Here is a 16839-nt window from a genome sequence, read left to right as displayed (position 1 = left end):
TGCATGTTCCACTCAGACCCACACACAACCCCCCCCCCCCCCCCCACACACACACACACACACACACACACACACACAAACACAACACACTGCTCATAATGCTGCACGCACATAGTGACACCGCACCGAGGGCAGGAAGTGCAGCATCTTGTGGGCGGAGAGTTGTGCTCCCACGGGCCTTCAGAAGGAGAAGAAGCAAATTATTGTTATTTTCTATCACTGTGGTAAATTAATTTGGAGTAATTCACACTGTTATCTTCAATGTGATGTTTTGGTTTTATTTTCAAATCTTAATGAATTTCCTGAGCCCAACAAAGCATCACATGGCTGCATTCGGTCAATGGACGGACAGAGAAATAGAACAGTCGAGATTATGCGACAAAACTAAGGCGAGAAATACAAAAACGCGCATGAAAATATGTCACGGATCAAACTTTTATTTGTACAAAACTGATATTGCCCCCTAACCCCCCCCCCCCCCCCCAGGAGTGTGAGTATGATCGACATGCGGGCGGAGGACGAGCCCCACAGTCAAGTGCGACACGATTTGATGCACAACCAGTACAACAGGATGAAGGAGGACGAAGACCACTGGCAGGACGTAAGGAGAGCCATGCTGCTGTAGAGATGGAGCTTATGTAGTATTCACCTGTGTTAAGTGTGTGTGTGTGTGTGTGTGTGTCAGGACCTGGCCCGGTGGAAGAACCGCAGACGGAGCGTCTCTCAGGACCTGATAAAGAAGGAGGAGGAGAGGAAGATGATGGAGAGGCTGATGTCCGGAGAGGGATCTAAGACCCAGAGGAGGAAGAGCATCAAGACGTACCGAGAGATCGTGGAGGAGAAGTGGGTCCAACTTCCTGTTTTGGGGTCAAAGGTCACTGTGCGGCAGACCTGGAGGGAGAGAGGGAGAGCTTGTGCATCACAGGGTCCACCTCTGAAATCCCATTTCAGTCTCACTGGGTTTCACAGCAGTCACTTTAAAGTGGTAATCCAGAATATTACCTGGAGAAAAGATCCAAATTTCCAAATTTTCAATTATTTTAATCTGGCATTTAGGAGGTATCCCAGTCCCGGGAGCAAGGACACTTCCTAGTTAGGGGACAAGGATACTACCTCGTTAGGAGACAAGGATACTTCCTCGTTAGGGATCCAGGATACTTCTTATAGTGTGAGTGAATAAAGTGTTAGTGTCTTGTTTCTTTAAGAGCAACCCAACCTGCTGACATAACGCCCTCCGTCCACCAGGGAGCGCCGTGAGGAGGAGCTGCGCGTGGCGTACCGCGCCGCCCGCTCATCAGACGAGGCGTCGGCCGTGCTGCAGCGTTACGCCCAGCGTTTCTCCATCAGCGAGGCGGTGATGGAGCTGCTGCAGCTCCCCAAGCTGCTGGACCGCAGCCTGTCGTCTGACTCCTGCTTCCCCACGTCGCCGCTCTCCCTCTCCGCCTCCCCCACCAGCCCGGACCACTCCCCCCTGGACCCCGACGGGCCCATGCGCTTCCTGCGCCAGCAGTCGGCACCGCCCCCCCGCTTCACGGCCACGGTGGAGGCTCGGGTGGAGGAGTTCGCCCCCACGCCCCAGATCCGCTCGCGGTCCACGGAGCCGCCCTCCGGCCGAGCGCTGGCGCCCAAAGCTCTGCCGCTGCTGACGCCCAAACCCTACGTCCAGACCAGGCCCCCGGCAGCGGGGGGACCCGGGCCCCGGACTGCGAAGGTGAGACTCTGCTGCTGATGGAGGAGCGGGCGGTGGTGTATGGACCCCTGGGGTAATGCTGGTGTAGACCAGTTCGATCTGTCATTCACACACATCCACAGACATCCAACACATTCACACGACGAAGACGCCGAGCAGCGAGCGGTGAGATGCCTTGCTCAAGGACACCTCAAAACATTTTACCAGGATCAAACCAGCAACCTTCCTAGCTGCTGTGAACTAAGAACTTAAACTTTCATTCTTACTCATCACTTAAATAACTCTGCTGGAAGGTGTGTATCACTAATTTCACAGGAGCTAGGCTAGCTGATGCCATCTGCAGCCATGCATTGAGCTAACACAGTTAGCACAGTTGCTTTCTCGCTACTGGAAACACAGCGATGACCTTGGTATCGACCTTCTGGTCTGAATCTGGGTAAAATAGGCAAAAAGCGAAATTTCACAAAATACTAGTTTCCGTTTAAACACAAATGTGGATCCTGACTCTGACTCTGACTACAGCTGCTGACTTCATGCTTGAGGTCGTTTGGATGACTGAATGTTAGTAATTACAGTAATTCAATTTATTTATCAAGCAGATTTGAAATTGAACGTTCAAAGAGCTGCTTCGCATAAAAAGCAAAAAGGTATTTAAAAGCGGGCAGTGCCTCGGCCAGCCTTGCTTCACATCCTGTGTGGTAGTTAGATAGATGTGAGGGTCCAGGGTCACCTGCCCCTCGCTCTGGGTGGAGCTCAGTGCTATTTACATCAGAATACCACGCTGCCGCTATGGGGATCCTCTGGCTTGTTTCTATGGAAACGGGGCGAGAAGTAGCGTGTAATGTTTGAATTTAGCTCTAATGACCCTCACCGTGATCTCTACGGCTCCGTTTCCTTTTCCCGTGGAACAAAATCGCCAAATGGGCGTTTTTTTAAATGTGGATGTGCTGTTTTGGTGAAGCCGGCAGAGGAATGTGCTCCGAGCCTGAATGGAGCCTCTGTTGGATTTAAGAAGCCGACAAGGACGAGGCTCTCAATGTGAAGTGGCTCCAAGGACAAAGGGAGCCCACACAGGGTGTGTGTGTGTGTGTGTGTGTGTGTGTGTGTGTGTGTGTGTGTGTGTGTGTGTGTGTGTGTGTGTGTGTGTGTGTGTGTGTGTGTGTGTGTGTGTGTGTGTGTGTGTGTTCGTTCACCGGTCTCCAGGACTGCATCTAAAGTTTCGTCAGGTTGAAGTTGTAGATTCATCAGGAACTCAGGTTTTTGGGAAGCGACCTTTGCAACAAATGAACACAGTGGAAAATCTGCACTAATAAGTAAAGTATGTGACAGTCTCAAGTTAAAATGAGTGTCTTCTAACATTGATGGTGCCTGAGAATGTAATCATATCTATTTTATTTATATTATCATCCCACCAAACCCCCCCCAGACGGACATCTTGCTCCGTGTGAACGGAGAGGCGGCAGGTGGAGCCCCGCCCGAAAGCCCCGGAAGGTGCTCTCCCCCCAGCTTCCAGCCCTGCTACTCCCCCTCTGGGTCCAGCGAAGGAGGAGGCAGCCCCGCACCCTCGGGGTCCCCAGGGGGGCAGGGCCCAGTGGCCCCAGGCCGGGGCCCGGCGTCCGACATCCCCGCCCCACCCAGTCCCGCAACCTCCCTGACAACGGTGAGGGTTTGGGAAGAAAACGACGTTAAGTCTGGTTTTAACGGGGAAGTTCATTTTCTAGTTAGGGAAGCGTAGGATTTCCCATAATGCCTTGCGTTGTGATCCTTACGTCTCCTGTCATCAGATGTTATTGAGCTCCTCAAAGATCCAATGGAATGTGTTTATTTTGAGCCGTGGGTGGATGTGAAGCGTTTGGGATGTGGACGTGGCGTCGCCCTCATGACTCCAATCGGAACACGCTGTGGCTGCTTCTAATCTGATCCAAGCTGATGAACCAGAGGCCAAACTGCCTCTGTCCTGCACACTTTTATTGCATGTTCCCATGGAAACATTATCATTGTTGAGGGGCTGTTTATGCAGTTGTCACGGTTTATAATTTACCTGCTTATCCTCCTGAAAAAGCTTAATGTGGACTTTTAACAATCCGTAGTATTAATATGATGATCATTATTTTTTTTTTATTCGTAACATTCATTTTGTTATCATCATCCATATTATTCATGTGCAGGGGCTCGTTGTTTACCTGTGTTCCTCCAACAGGAAGTGCGGCAGCAGCAGGGGAGCGTCAGTGCAGGGATCCAGTCTGCAGCGCCCCCAGAGGGCAAGGAGGGGACTGCAGCAGAGCAGGCTTTACATCCAGGTCTGACGTCACGTGTTGCCTGGGAAACCATCCTGAGCGTCTAGCCTGACACCCTGTGGTGGCTTTAAGAAATGTATTTCCATACAGCGCTCATCCAGAGGGATTGTGTCTCAAAAGTTCTCTTGTTTTTCTACTTGTAGACGCTCCCCAGCAACAAACCGAGCTCCCTAAACTGAACCCCTCCGACCCCAGTGTCGTCCAATCAGAGGTCACCATGCGGCGGAGTCAACCAATGAGCTCACAGGTGAGGCTGCCTCTGAGCACTGTGCAATAAAGAGTGAAGTTGTTTTCAATAACAGTGATGATGTACAGTAAGCCATAATGTGCAGGACCGTCGGCACATGATCCTGACATCATATGATGTCATTTAGCGGACGCTATTTCCAAAGAGTCTCACATTGACACGCTACTTACAAAATCAAATAATACACTGATTTGAAATTATTTTACAACTACTATGTTGAGTTTAAGGGACATTAAGACAGATGACCGACCTGTTTACTGTTACTAATTTTAAATTGGTCATTTACATTCATCTTGAAATGTGACCCTAAATGGGATGTCGGGTTCCACTCTTCCATTGTAGTTTCTATTTAGCGCCACACGGTGGCTCCACCGGCTAGTGTTAGCGTCAGAACGTTGGCGGAGTGGGGAAAACCTGGAGGAGTTGTTGCCCGTGGCAACAGTCATTATTAACAGACAGTGGCAAATACATAAATATATGATCTTATCATTATGTTGTTATTATTCTTTTTTTAATGTAATTATTAAATTATGCTATTATTTTATATTGTATTATTATTATTTGATCTTATTATTATCTTTTTATATTATATTATTATATTATTATTATATTGTCTTATTTTATTATTATAATTATTATTATATTATTATTATCACTTATTATTATTATTATTAATCATATATTATTATATTAATATTATGTTATCTTGTTATATTATCTTATTAAATTATTGATTGTCCGGCTGTTCTCAGGACCGGACACAGAGAACTGATGCTCCCCAGGATCTACATGTCCCCAAAGCGCTTGGATATAATCCGCCATCTGAAGCAGGTACACGGCCTCGTCTACAGATCTCCCATGATCCTCTCTGTCTGTGTAGCTCCTCCCCCTCGCCGTTTGGTTTGCCCTCCGTGAGACGTTTGAATCCCAGTGGAAGCTCTGATCTGTGGTGGAGTCCCAGACGCCGCACCCTGCACCTCCCCAGCTGACTCCTCCTTCCTCATCCCTCCTTCACTCCATCCCTCCTCCCCTTCTCCTCCCCCTCTCTCTCTCTCTCTCTCACACCCACACACTTCTTTTTTTTGCTTTTAGAGCTTGCAAACAGTGTCAGGTCGCCGCTGGCAACCAGCAACCCTCAGTTGCGCTGGGAGTTCTTCGCTGCTGCAGGTAAAGCCCTCGGTGTTCAGTGTACAGGGTTTCCCTCCCGGACCCCCAGGGGGCCGCGGACCCCCAGACCCCCACACCCCCGTCCCCGGAGCTCTGTGGGCCCTAGTCAGTGATGTCTTGTGTGTGTTGTTGTTTTCCATCCAAACCAGTCGGTAGCTCCCAGTGATCTGTGCTGTTTGGAGGTTTTTTTGACCTTAAGTTTCATGTTGTCGCACTCCGTCCGTCACGGTCGTCTCCTTTGTTTCCATTATTATTTAGGTTTTTCCTTTGTTTGCATTATTATTTCGGTTTTTCCTTTGTTTTCATTATTATTTCGGTTTTTCCGTTGTTTTCATTATTATTTCGGTTTTTCCGTTGTTTTCATTATTATTTTGGTTTTTCCATTGTTTTCACGCCGTTGTTCATTCAAAACCTCACGTGACCTTTTACACGATTCACTGGAGGTCGACTTACGCTGTGGACGGGTGGAGCTTCCTGCTGCTGCTGGGCTCAATGAAAGATGTTTAAATATGTCTCAATACTTGTTGTATTTAAGTTTAATTTAATTTTGGATTCAGATTCTGATTAAAAAACTCCTTTTCAGTTTTTGACTCAGTCACTTTGCTCTCTGTTGTTTGAGGCCAAATCATAGAAACATTTATATTTAATTATGATTATGGAATAATACATCAAAGTGATGATTAGATTGTTTGGGGTATTGGACATAGTAGAACATGTCTCTGTGCTGATGTTCTTACAGACCAGTTGTCTCTCTCTGTTTTGGGAGTTTTCTCTCGGCCGTCCGAGGTCATCGCCATAGCAACGCAGCCTCCGTGACTTCATCATCACTTTACACGGGGAGAAATGTTATCAGGTTAAAAGTCGGAGAAACGAAGTAGAGGAGCACAGAAACCGTCACAGTTTCATCTTATTTGTCACATCACATCATGTCTGTGGAGCAGCGGTTGCCACGGTAACCACTAACCGCAGGGCCGGCATGTATTGAGGGGATTTGTGACATTGAGAGATGTTTAACGTCCCATTCTAACTCCGTCTCACCTTCATCCTGCAGAGGACACGGAGAAGGATCGCCGTGGCAACGTGAGTGAAGTGCGAAAGACACCAAACAGTTTATTACATTCTTTACATATATAAAAATATTATGTATAACAACTTATTATTATTATTATGTATATAATAAGTTATGATATATAATATTAATAACTTAGTATATGCTGTGACTCAATGTTGCAGCTGGTGGTGGGATAGTTGGTGGGAAAAGGGTTTAATGGAGCTGTGGTTTAAACCACACACACACATACACACACACACACACACACACACACACACACACACACACAGTGCAGCAGATGCGATGGTGTTGGTGTTTAAAGTGGCCGATACTGCTTTGGTTTTCCACTGAACTCACCTCTTCCTCTCTCTTTTTATTTCTCTGTTTATTTCTCTCTATCTGTCTCCCTCTCTCTGTTTATCTCTCTCTCTATGTTTATCTGTCTCTCTCTCTCTGTTTATCTGTCTCTCTCTGTTTATCTGTCTCTCTCTTGCTCTATCTCTCTCTCAGTAGGCTGCCTTAGTGTTGGAATAGTGCTGTGCTGGTAGAACGACTCTTTCTGTCTTTTCCCTTTACTTCTACCTCTGCTGTGTGTGTGTGGGTGTGTGTGTGTGTGTATGTGTGTGTGTATTCTTGCATGCATGTGGGTTTTGAGGTATGCATGACTGTGTATATGGGCATCTTGTGGGTGTGTGTGGTGTATTTTATGTGTGTGTTCGATGTGTGTATTTGGTGTGTGTGTGTAGTGTGTCCAGGCCAGGCAGGGCGACCGCTGGTCTTGGGACCCTGATGAGGAGCGGAAGCGGCAGAAACGGTGGCAGCAGGAGCAGGAACGCCTGCTGCAGGTACCACTGCAGCTGAGCAAGGCACTAGCGCTGCAGCTGCGCAAGGCACTAGCGCTGCAGCTGCGCAAGGCACTAGCGCTGCGGGTTTGACTCCCTGCACTGCTCCACCGCTGCAGAAGGGCACTGATGCATGCAGCGTTCTCATTTTGGCAGTAAAAACACCTTATGTAACGCTGGTGAAGGCGGAGCTCTCTGCTCTCTGTCTCGTTAAAAAAAAATTATAATAATAAAGATTAATGGGCCGTCAACTGTTTACTGCTACTGTGTGAATTTAGCATTGGGGGTTCAAATCCCTCGGTGGTTCTATTGGTGGAGCAAGGCACTCACTCTGCCAGAGCCCACAGCATGCGTAACAAAATACAGTTGGAACAGAAGTGTCGAGCATGTTAAATATCATTTTAACTTAGAAAAAAGTAATAAATAGTTTCGTCTGCATGCTTGTTTCAAACTATACAATGTTATCTAAATGTTGACTAAATGAAGCACTGCATGATTTAAGGCATGAGCTAGTTTACTGCTTGCCAGGAACACAAGATGGTAAATAAATGCTACGACACACTGTAAAGTTGCTGCGATAAGATCACCACCTTGATGAGCTGGAAGCCAGAAAACATCTGTACAACAGACAGTAAAACATGCAGTAAAACCTGCAGTAAAACATGCAGTAAAACATGCAGTAAAACACTGTGTACTCCATGGCTGCTGCAAAGAAGATGTAGTGTGATACTCTGGCCACTAGATGGCAGTGCAGTGTATTGCAGCACTAACCCTCACATCCACACACACGCACGCACATACACACACACATAAGAAAGCACGCACCCACATACACACACGCACAGGCCCAAGTTGCTGCTATTGCTGCTGCCAAGATGAACCTATATATATATATTTTGTGTGTGTGTGTGTGTGTGTGTGTGTGTGTGTGTGTGTGTGTGTGTGTGTGTGTGTGTGTGTGTGTGTGTGGATGAATGGCTGGGTGGGTGTTGCATGGATTCACCGCCTCCTTGTGCTGAAAACCTCATTGTTCTGAGCTCAGGATCCTCCACCTCAGTGACGCTGGAGCAGCGGCTGTTTCACCTGGAGAGGATTGTTCTCGTAATTGTAATGGTCTGGACACAGATCTCACGCGCTTCCTGGTTCATGGCTGCCATGACGGCAACCACATACTTGAGGTTATTAATATAATCTCCCCCACTGTGATGTCACTCCTTCATTGAAATAATGTCCAAACGCTGGAAGCTCCGCTGGTGTGTTTGTGACTGTGGAGGATCCTCTGTTCTTCCTCTGGCCTCACGTCTGTTCCCACCTCGTTTAAATGTTAAACGTGGAGCTGAGGGAGTGCTGGCCACGCTGCTGCTTCACCTCCAAACACAAACACATCAAATCTGCCCCCACGGTTGTGATGATGCTCTGATTGGGAGCTGGAAGGACGTTCCCCTGCTCATCCACGTTAACACATCTGACCAAAGCTCATTTTAGGCCAGAACGTATCTCGGTATATGTGACATATTGTGACGTTGTCGCTCTGTGCTGTGATAACGCGGGGTGTTTGTCGCCACGGTAACAGGAGAAGTACCTGCAGGAGCAGACGAAGCTGAAGGAGGAGTGGGAGAGAGCTCAGAGAGAGGTGGAGGAGGAGGAGAGGAAATACCATGAGCAGGTGAGAGGGAGGGAGACACTTTGAATTCATGTCTTCATATCTCCACTTGTCTGTGCCTTTATTTTAGAGAATCTTCAGTGATGTGTATATTTTCCTATGTTGATTTCAGGGTATCTTTGCAGATCTGTGGCTGTGTGTACAGTATATACATATATTATTATTTGCTGCTGCATTTATATTTGTCTTTCTTTTTTTAAAATCAATATTTGAAATGTTCTATGTCATTTCAGGTTGTCTTCCCTCATTCATACTCTATAGTATGTATAATATTTGAAGTATGTGAGTATATAAAACCTAATTTCGCCGTACCTCGTCCCTTAGGAACGTCTGATCCTGGAGGAGACCGTGACGGCCCTCACTCCCCACTCCTCCGTCCAGTCCTCCCACAGCCAGGGGGCGCCGTCCCCCCCCACAGATCCCCTGCCGGTGGGTCCGTGCATGGGTTGCTGGTTCAATGCCTCGGCTGTCACCGCCTTTATAAGCGCAGGGAAGCAGATTTGGGGACTTTGTATCATATATTTGATTTAAATCCATCCTTCGCTCAATTGGAATACATTTAAAATGAATGTACTCAAACAGCCCTAGTTTACTCTTTCCCTCATTTGACCTTTTTCGAGATGGCGGTTGTGACGTCTGTTAAAACAATTGATAAAATTGTAAAAAAAAGATAAAACAAACAAAAAAAACAAAAACACGAATGTCTCCCTCTTGTGGTGTAATGTGGTACTGCTCTCTGCTTTGTCATAATTTACAAACTCATTTATTTACGTTTGTGCACACTTGTGTATACAGTATGCATCTGTATTTGTGGATGGATGTGTATGTTTTTATATGTGTATATAGTTGTATAGTAGTTTCTCTCCTGCTACACGATAATTATCATGTAAATTCTCTGTGCACTCTGTAAGCCATGTGTTGTATTTACATTTTGTTCTCTTTCAAGCTACAGTGTTTTCTCCCAACACTCAGGCAACCATTTTCCTTTCGGGTCTTTTTCTGTTTAATTATATTACATCTGTGTTTAACTTGTATGTACATGAGATATGCATAACGCACACCCTGTCAGGCAGCATTTAGCTTTACTTTGTGTTCGGTCGTTAAACAAAGAACTCCCTGTTTTCTGATTGGCCGATGCAGAGAGGAAGCGCGGAGAACGAGTGGAAACAACGAGAAAACGACCGGACGAGCGACATCAGCACAGCCGACGACAGCATGAAGACGGCCAAGAGGTACGATGAGGATCCAACTCGCTGAGAGAGACTGGAACAAGCCCCGGCTCCCGAGACAGCCCTTTAATTTTGTTTATCTAGAGCAAACTCTAAGTTGGAGCCGAACAGTTTGTTTTGGCACGCTGTTGGATTCCTGCACCGAGCTGAGAATTTCAACTTTTCGTCTTTTTAAAGAAACCTGTATGTCCATCCCCAGGTACATTAACTCTACCTGTGTTACGCTGATACCAACACTCTGCCCCAAACCTTTAAACCTGTACCTGTTAGACTCAGAAGTTTAGTTTAAGGTCATTAGGACAGTGGTTCTTAACGTGGGGTCCGGGGACTACCGCGGGGTCCTTCAAGAGCTTCCAGGGGGTCCCCAGCATTAATGTAAGTTAGTTTTACTGTTGTCTCCCTAACTAGAGTAAAAAATCAGATCGAACAATAAAGATCTGATCAAATGGATCAAACTGAGGCTCCTGGATGTGGAAAAGCTGGAGAACCACAGTATTAGAACATTGAGTGACATATAATCAGTATTCGTCCATCATCCATTAATAACATATAACTGCTTCTATTTGTCAGCAAAGCAGAGGATCCAGTCTCTAATATCTGATACAGCCTGTGTTGTGTTAGTGTTTGTGTGATCCAGTCAGGTGCACCCTCAGTTTGGCTGCATCGGCTCATCCCAGGGAGTCAAACTACTCTTCAAATACAACTGTGCTGTAACTATGTTTCTGCTCTGATCCTGATCGGCTTCTCTGGCCTGCAGCTTGTTGAGCCAAAATGGCCGCCAGCCAGAGCACGTCCTGCCGCCGCTGCAGAACGGCCAGAACGCAGCGCTGCTCAAGCCTCAGGTCCAACCTTCAGCCAAGAGCCAAAGCCTCAGCAGCAAGCAGTTTGAGACCTCACCAGGGGGCAGCCGGACCCCTGCGGCCACCGGCGACCGGAGGTGTGTGTGTGTGTGTGCGCGTGTGTGTGTGTGTGTGTGTGTGTGCGTGTGCGTGTGCATGCGTGCGTCTTGTCTTGTCTTCCCTGGACTAGAAAGAACACTGCGTCAAATCCAGTTCATTTATTTTCTCTGCACAAACTAAAGCACATATCAACATATAGAGTCACAAATGTAGTTTAACGTTTCACTTGCATTTAATATTGACCCACATTAAGATATTAGAGACAGTTTAGCTGGTGCATGGCCCAAAGCCCATTGGTTGCATGTGCAATTTTCCCATTTCATTTGAGTATTTAAGAACACTGCAGGTAAAGGTTTAAACCTTCACCTGCAGTGTGCGTGTGGGGCTGCAGTTCAGGTGGATGACCAGCAGGTGGCAGCATGCATCGTCTGTTCCAGCTCTTATTCTCTCGCTGCTCATCAGGTGCATGGACCTCATGACAGATAAGGATCTTTTCTCAGATAACCTTCATTAATATCCATGAAGACACAGATTGCATCACATTCTGTGTCATGAGCCGAGAAACGTAGCAACGGGAGCGTTTCCGTTTCATTTTACATCTGATAATCTGCCTCAGCTTCTTCGCCCTCTGATTGGCTCCCGGCATGCAGCAGGAGCCAATCAGGCGTCGTCTCCGTGTGGTCCAGTCATCATGTCGCATGTTGCCTCCATTTCAGGTGCAGCCCCATCTATCACAGCACCACCCCCCCCCCTCCAGACGCCCCGCCCCCCTCCACTCCAAACAGGTAACCACGGCGCTGGGGCGCGGCCGGGTTGATAAATAAAGTTTACATACATTCATTTGTGCTTCGTCATTGCCTCTGTCGCTCCCCTGTCCCACAATGCACCAGGAGCCTCCCTCCATGCTGTAACGGGGGGGGGGGGGGGGGGCTGACGGAGCTTCTGATGGAGGCCTCCTAGTGCGAAGAGCATCACAACTGATAGGAGGAGAGGAGGAGAGGAGGAGAGGAAGACTTGCTCCTCTTCAGTTGGTTTCTGAATCCAGAGGTTTAGGTTCCTTCCTCGAAACAGGAGCCATTTTGTGGGGCTTTTAAAAGTCAGAGTCTCAGACACTTTGATTCTGTCACAGACTCAGAAGTTGCATCGCCCAGTGCAGCTCTCCACTTCCTCCTCTTCCTCCTCTTCCTGCTCCTCCTCCTCTCTCCTCCTCTCTCCTCCTCCCCCTCCGCACAGCAGCCTGCTTGTTCCCATTACAGGGCTGCTGGAGGCTCTTGCAAAGGATTGTGGGATATCTTAGATCTGCTGCCTTGAATTCAGCCCAATGAAGGAAGCGGAGATGTCCTTTCACGCTGCTTCACTCCCTGTCTCCAGGCTCTGTTTATGTACTGTCTGCTAGAAAATGACACAAGATGTAACTCAAAATATACAGAACAACAACATTCACTGTTATGGAAGCATGTTTCAAGCAAAATTTAAGTGGGATTTGTAAAATGGCAACGCAGTCTTACATTTAACTTTACAATTACCTCTCGTGTGTAAATTTTGGATCAAAATTCCAATCAAACAATCCCATTTGCTTTTCATGCATCCACAAGGTCAATATGAAAATGTAAATACTGAGGGAATTGACTTCAAAGTTTAACAATCTTTATGATGAAATGTAATAATAATAATAGTAATAGTAAGAGTAGAAATGTGATGTCTCTCTGCAGGTCGGTGAGCGGTAAGAAGCTGTGCTCCAGCTGCAGTCTGCCGTTGGGGAAAGGAGCCGCCATGATCATCGAGACACTGAGTCTCTACTTCCACATCCAGTGCTTCAAGGTCGGTGTCGCGTGTTCCGCTCCACACGCTCCACACGCTCCACACACTGTACACGCTCCACACGCTCCACACACTGTACACGCTCCACACACTGTACACGCTCCACACACTGTACACGCTCCCACACGCTCCACACACTGTACACGCTCCACACACTGTACACGCTCCACACGCTCCACACACTGTACACGCTCCACACACTGTACACGCTCCACACGCTCCACACACTGTACACGCTCCACACGCTCCACACGCTCCACACACTGTACACGCTCCACACGCTCCACACACTGTGCACGCTCCACACGCTCCCACACGCTCCACCATGCTCCACCACGCTCCACATGCTCCCACACGCTCCACACGCTCCACACGCTCCACACACTGTACACGCTCCACACGCTCCACACACTGTACACGCTCCACACGCTCCACACACTGTACACGCTCCACACGCTCCACACACTGTACACGCTCCACACACTGTACACGCTCCACACGCTCCACACACTGTACACGCTCCACACACTGTACACACTCCACACGCTCCACACACTGTACACGCTCCACACGCTCCACACACTGTACACGCTCCACACGCTCCACACGCTCCACACGCTCCACACACTGTACACGCTCCACACGCTCCACACACTGTGCACGCTCCACACGCTCCCACACGCTCCACCATGCTCCACCACGCTCCACATGCTCCCACACGCTCCACACGCTCCACACGCTCCACACACTGTACACGCTCCACAAGCTCCACACGCTCCACACACTGTACACGCTCCACACGCTCCACACGCTCCACACACTGTACACGCTCCACACGCTCCACACACTGTACACGCTCCACACGCTCCACACGCTCCACACACTGTACACGCTCCACACGCTCCACACACTGTACACGCTCCACACGCTCCACACACTGTGCACGCTCCACACGCTCCACACGCTCCACACGCTCCACACGCTCCCACACGCTCCACCATGCTCCACACACTGTACACGCTCCCACACGCTCCACACACTGTACACGCTCCCACACGCTCCACACACTGTACACGCTCCACATGCTCCCACACGCTCCACACACTGTACACGCTCCACATGCTCCCACACGCTCCACACACTGTACACGCTCCACACACTGTACACGCTCCACACGCTCCACACACTGTGCACGCTCCACACGCTCCCACGCGCTCCACCATGCTCCACACACTGTACACGCTCCCACACGCTCCACACACTGTACACGCTCCCACACGCTCCACACACTGTACACGCTCCACATGCTCCCACACGCTCCACACACTGTACACGCTCCACACGCTCCCACACGGTCCACACACTGTACACGCTCCACATGCTCCCACACGCTCCACACACTGTACACGCTCCACATGCTCCCACACGCTCCACACACTGTACACGCTCCACACACTGTACACGCTCCACACGCTCCACACACTGTGCACGCTCCACACGCTCCCACGCGCTCCACCATGCTCCACACACTGTACACGCTCCCACACGCTCCACACACTGTACACGCTCCCACACGCTCCACACACTGTACACGCTCCACATGCTCCCACACGCTCCACACACTGTACACGCTCCACATGCTCCCACACGCTCCACCATGCTCCACACACTGTACACGCTCCAACACACTACTGGGCCGTGTGCCACAACGTATCAGGTGTTTAATTGCACTTTAGCTCTCTTTCAAATGTTTTCATTCAAATTAAAGTGTTTTATTTGCATGAAAGTCAAAACTTAAACAGAAAAAAAGCCTCATGGTTTGTTTCTCAGTCTGGATGTAAACATGACAATAAGTTGAACCCCCCCCCCAGTGTGGGGTGTGTCAGGGGCAGCTCGGTGACACCACGACAGGAACCGACGTCAGGATCAGAAACGGACTTTTGAACTGTCACCAGTGCTACATCCGCTCCCGCTGTAAGTCTCCACCTCCTCCTCTCCTCCCTTCTCTCCCCTCTTCTCCATCCTTCTCCACCTCCTCCTCTCCTCCCTTCTCTCCCCTCTTCTCCATCCTTCGCCACCTCCTCCTCTCCTCCCTCCTCCTCTCCTCTTCTCCATCTTTCTCCTCCTCATCTTCTCCTCTCCTCCGTGACTTCCTCTCTTCTCTTCTTCTCCTCTTTGTTACTTTCATCTCAGCATTCGTTCATTTGCTGCATTTGAGACAGTTGTGATGCATTGTTGTGTTTGTAACTATAATTGTTTGTTACTGTCAGTATTACTTTATACAAATATATTCATAGGTATTATATCTGGCTCCTGTTCAGGCTGATTTGAGCTGAACTAATTCGAATAATTCAAATATCTTTATAATTGTAACTTTCTCTCTTTTTCTCCAAGCGGCGGGCCAGCCGACCACGTTGTGACACCTGGAAGCCGAACCTGCCTCCACAACCAGATTACCCCCTGATTAAATCTCCAGATTATAATCCACATCTCCAGATCCTGCACGAGCGCCGCGTCTCCGCCGACCCTGCAGCTCCTGCAGCTCCTGCAGATCCTGCAGCTCCTGCAGATCCTGCAGCTCCTGCAGCTCCTGCACCACGGAGCAGAGGGAGCAGAGGCTGCTGGGGAACTGAGATGCAACGTGTGTTCATGTTATCATGTATGTAAACTGTATCAATCAGCCTCTGGATCTGCTCTGATCTTCATCTCAATGCGGCAGCCATTTTGTTTCTGAGCTCCTTCAGTGTAAACAGAATCCTCCTGCACTTTGTGTCAAACAGGTAATATCGATGTCCTGCAGCGACAGAACAAAACAAGATAAATGAGTGTATTTACTGGTATCCAGGTTTTAGCAAATGGTAAAGACTTGCTTTGAGCAGCACAACTGAAATATGAAATATAAAATATGAATATATATATTTGATCGGCTTGAGTACCATGCGCTGTTGCTTTTGCTTGAGAAAGAATTTATTTTTGTTTTCCTTCTCAACTTGGAGTGTAAATCATCCAAAACCTGCAGACGAACGCAGTCAGATCCTGCTCGTCTCTCGCTCTTTGCTTGACAAACAAAACCGATATTTACTTTTATATTACGGTGAAGCTTCATCGATAAGGCAATAACATGATTTTCAAACATGTTTTATTTTTATTTTTTTTCAAATAATTATTGTTTGCGTTGATCACATTACATTTCCTGCTTGTAAGACATGTTTTCTGGACGGCCGACCTGTCGGCGTGGAGACGTCATGTGCCTTAGGTGTGAGGACGCAGCCGCAGCTTCTCTTTATGACTTGCAGTGATTTCACATCTCCGTCACCGATTTCATTTAAACGTTTTTTTGTTCTACACCACAGGTCGACTTGTGTGCACTATTGTTTGAGATAATTTCGATAAATGCTAAGTAATAGGATTAATGCAAATAATGAGCCGTGCGTGTCCCGTTTAGTTTTATGCAGATGTTCATATTGTTTACACATGACCAGCAGCTGCGTCGTTGGACGTAACGCTCGATCAAACGGCTTTTCATCCCGAGTCACTTTCTACCTTTTGGAACTGTATGAACAGAATTCTGTTACCTGTTGTGGAATTGTTGAAATGCACGTTTAAGCCTAAAACCAAATTATTTTCTCTGAAAATCCTGGATCTTCTGTTCAAAGCCCAGGCTGCGGCCTGAGTGTCCACTCCAATATACAGTATTTTTAAGCTTTTGTTCTGATTGTACTTTTATTTTGTATTACTGTTTAGTTCATATATCGGCTGAGTCTCTTCGGGTGTCCAGACGTAGTGAGAGAGTAGCTTGGGAATGATTTGACGTCTGTACTGTATTTATTGTAATATTCACCTGAATACTATCCAAAGTAGATTAATTTGATGTTCAAATGCAACGGCATTTATAGCATAATGTATGTTTCTAAATAAAATGTTGTAAAATAA

At 47.8% G+C, this 16839-nt stretch overlaps 1 protein-coding gene across 5 annotated transcripts in view; it reads left to right on the top strand.

The window, feature by feature from the left end:
* The window catches only part of LOC307235630 (LIM and calponin homology domains-containing protein 1-like), a 71837-nt gene extending 54998 nt beyond the window's left edge, over positions 1-16839 (top strand). For 4 of the 5 annotated variants that reach the window (XM_080007778.1, XM_080007776.1, XM_080007777.1 and 1 more), the window contains 17 exons: positions 487-601; positions 686-843; positions 1246-1711; positions 3117-3350; positions 3891-3990; positions 4131-4234; positions 4987-5065; positions 6453-6481; positions 7199-7297; positions 8868-8960; positions 9282-9386; positions 10098-10189; positions 10944-11123; positions 11802-11870; positions 12798-12906; positions 14778-14880; positions 15301-16839. In XM_080007778.1, coding sequence (XP_079863904.1) covers positions 487-601; positions 686-843; positions 1246-1711; positions 3117-3350; positions 3891-3990; positions 4131-4234; positions 4987-5065; positions 6453-6481; positions 7199-7297; positions 8868-8960; positions 9282-9386; positions 10098-10189; positions 10944-11123; positions 11802-11870; positions 12798-12906; positions 14778-14880; positions 15301-15326 — 2161 coding nt within the window. In that variant the 3' untranslated portion in view covers positions 15327-16839. The remainder of the gene's footprint in view (positions 1-486; positions 602-685; positions 844-1245; positions 1712-3116; positions 3351-3890; positions 3991-4130; positions 4235-4986; positions 5066-6452; positions 6482-7198; positions 7298-8867; positions 8961-9281; positions 9387-10097; positions 10190-10943; positions 11124-11801; positions 11871-12797; positions 12907-14777; positions 14881-15300) is intronic. The other variant, XM_080007779.1, reaches the window with a different exon arrangement.

This window comes from Zeus faber (genome assembly GCF_960531495.2).
Source record: "Zeus faber genome assembly, chromosome: 10".
Taxonomy (NCBI): Eukaryota; Metazoa; Chordata; class Actinopteri; order Zeiformes; family Zeidae; genus Zeus; species Zeus faber.
The sequence above is the reverse complement of the archived record's forward strand: the minus strand, read 5'-3'. Positions and strand labels throughout refer to the sequence as shown.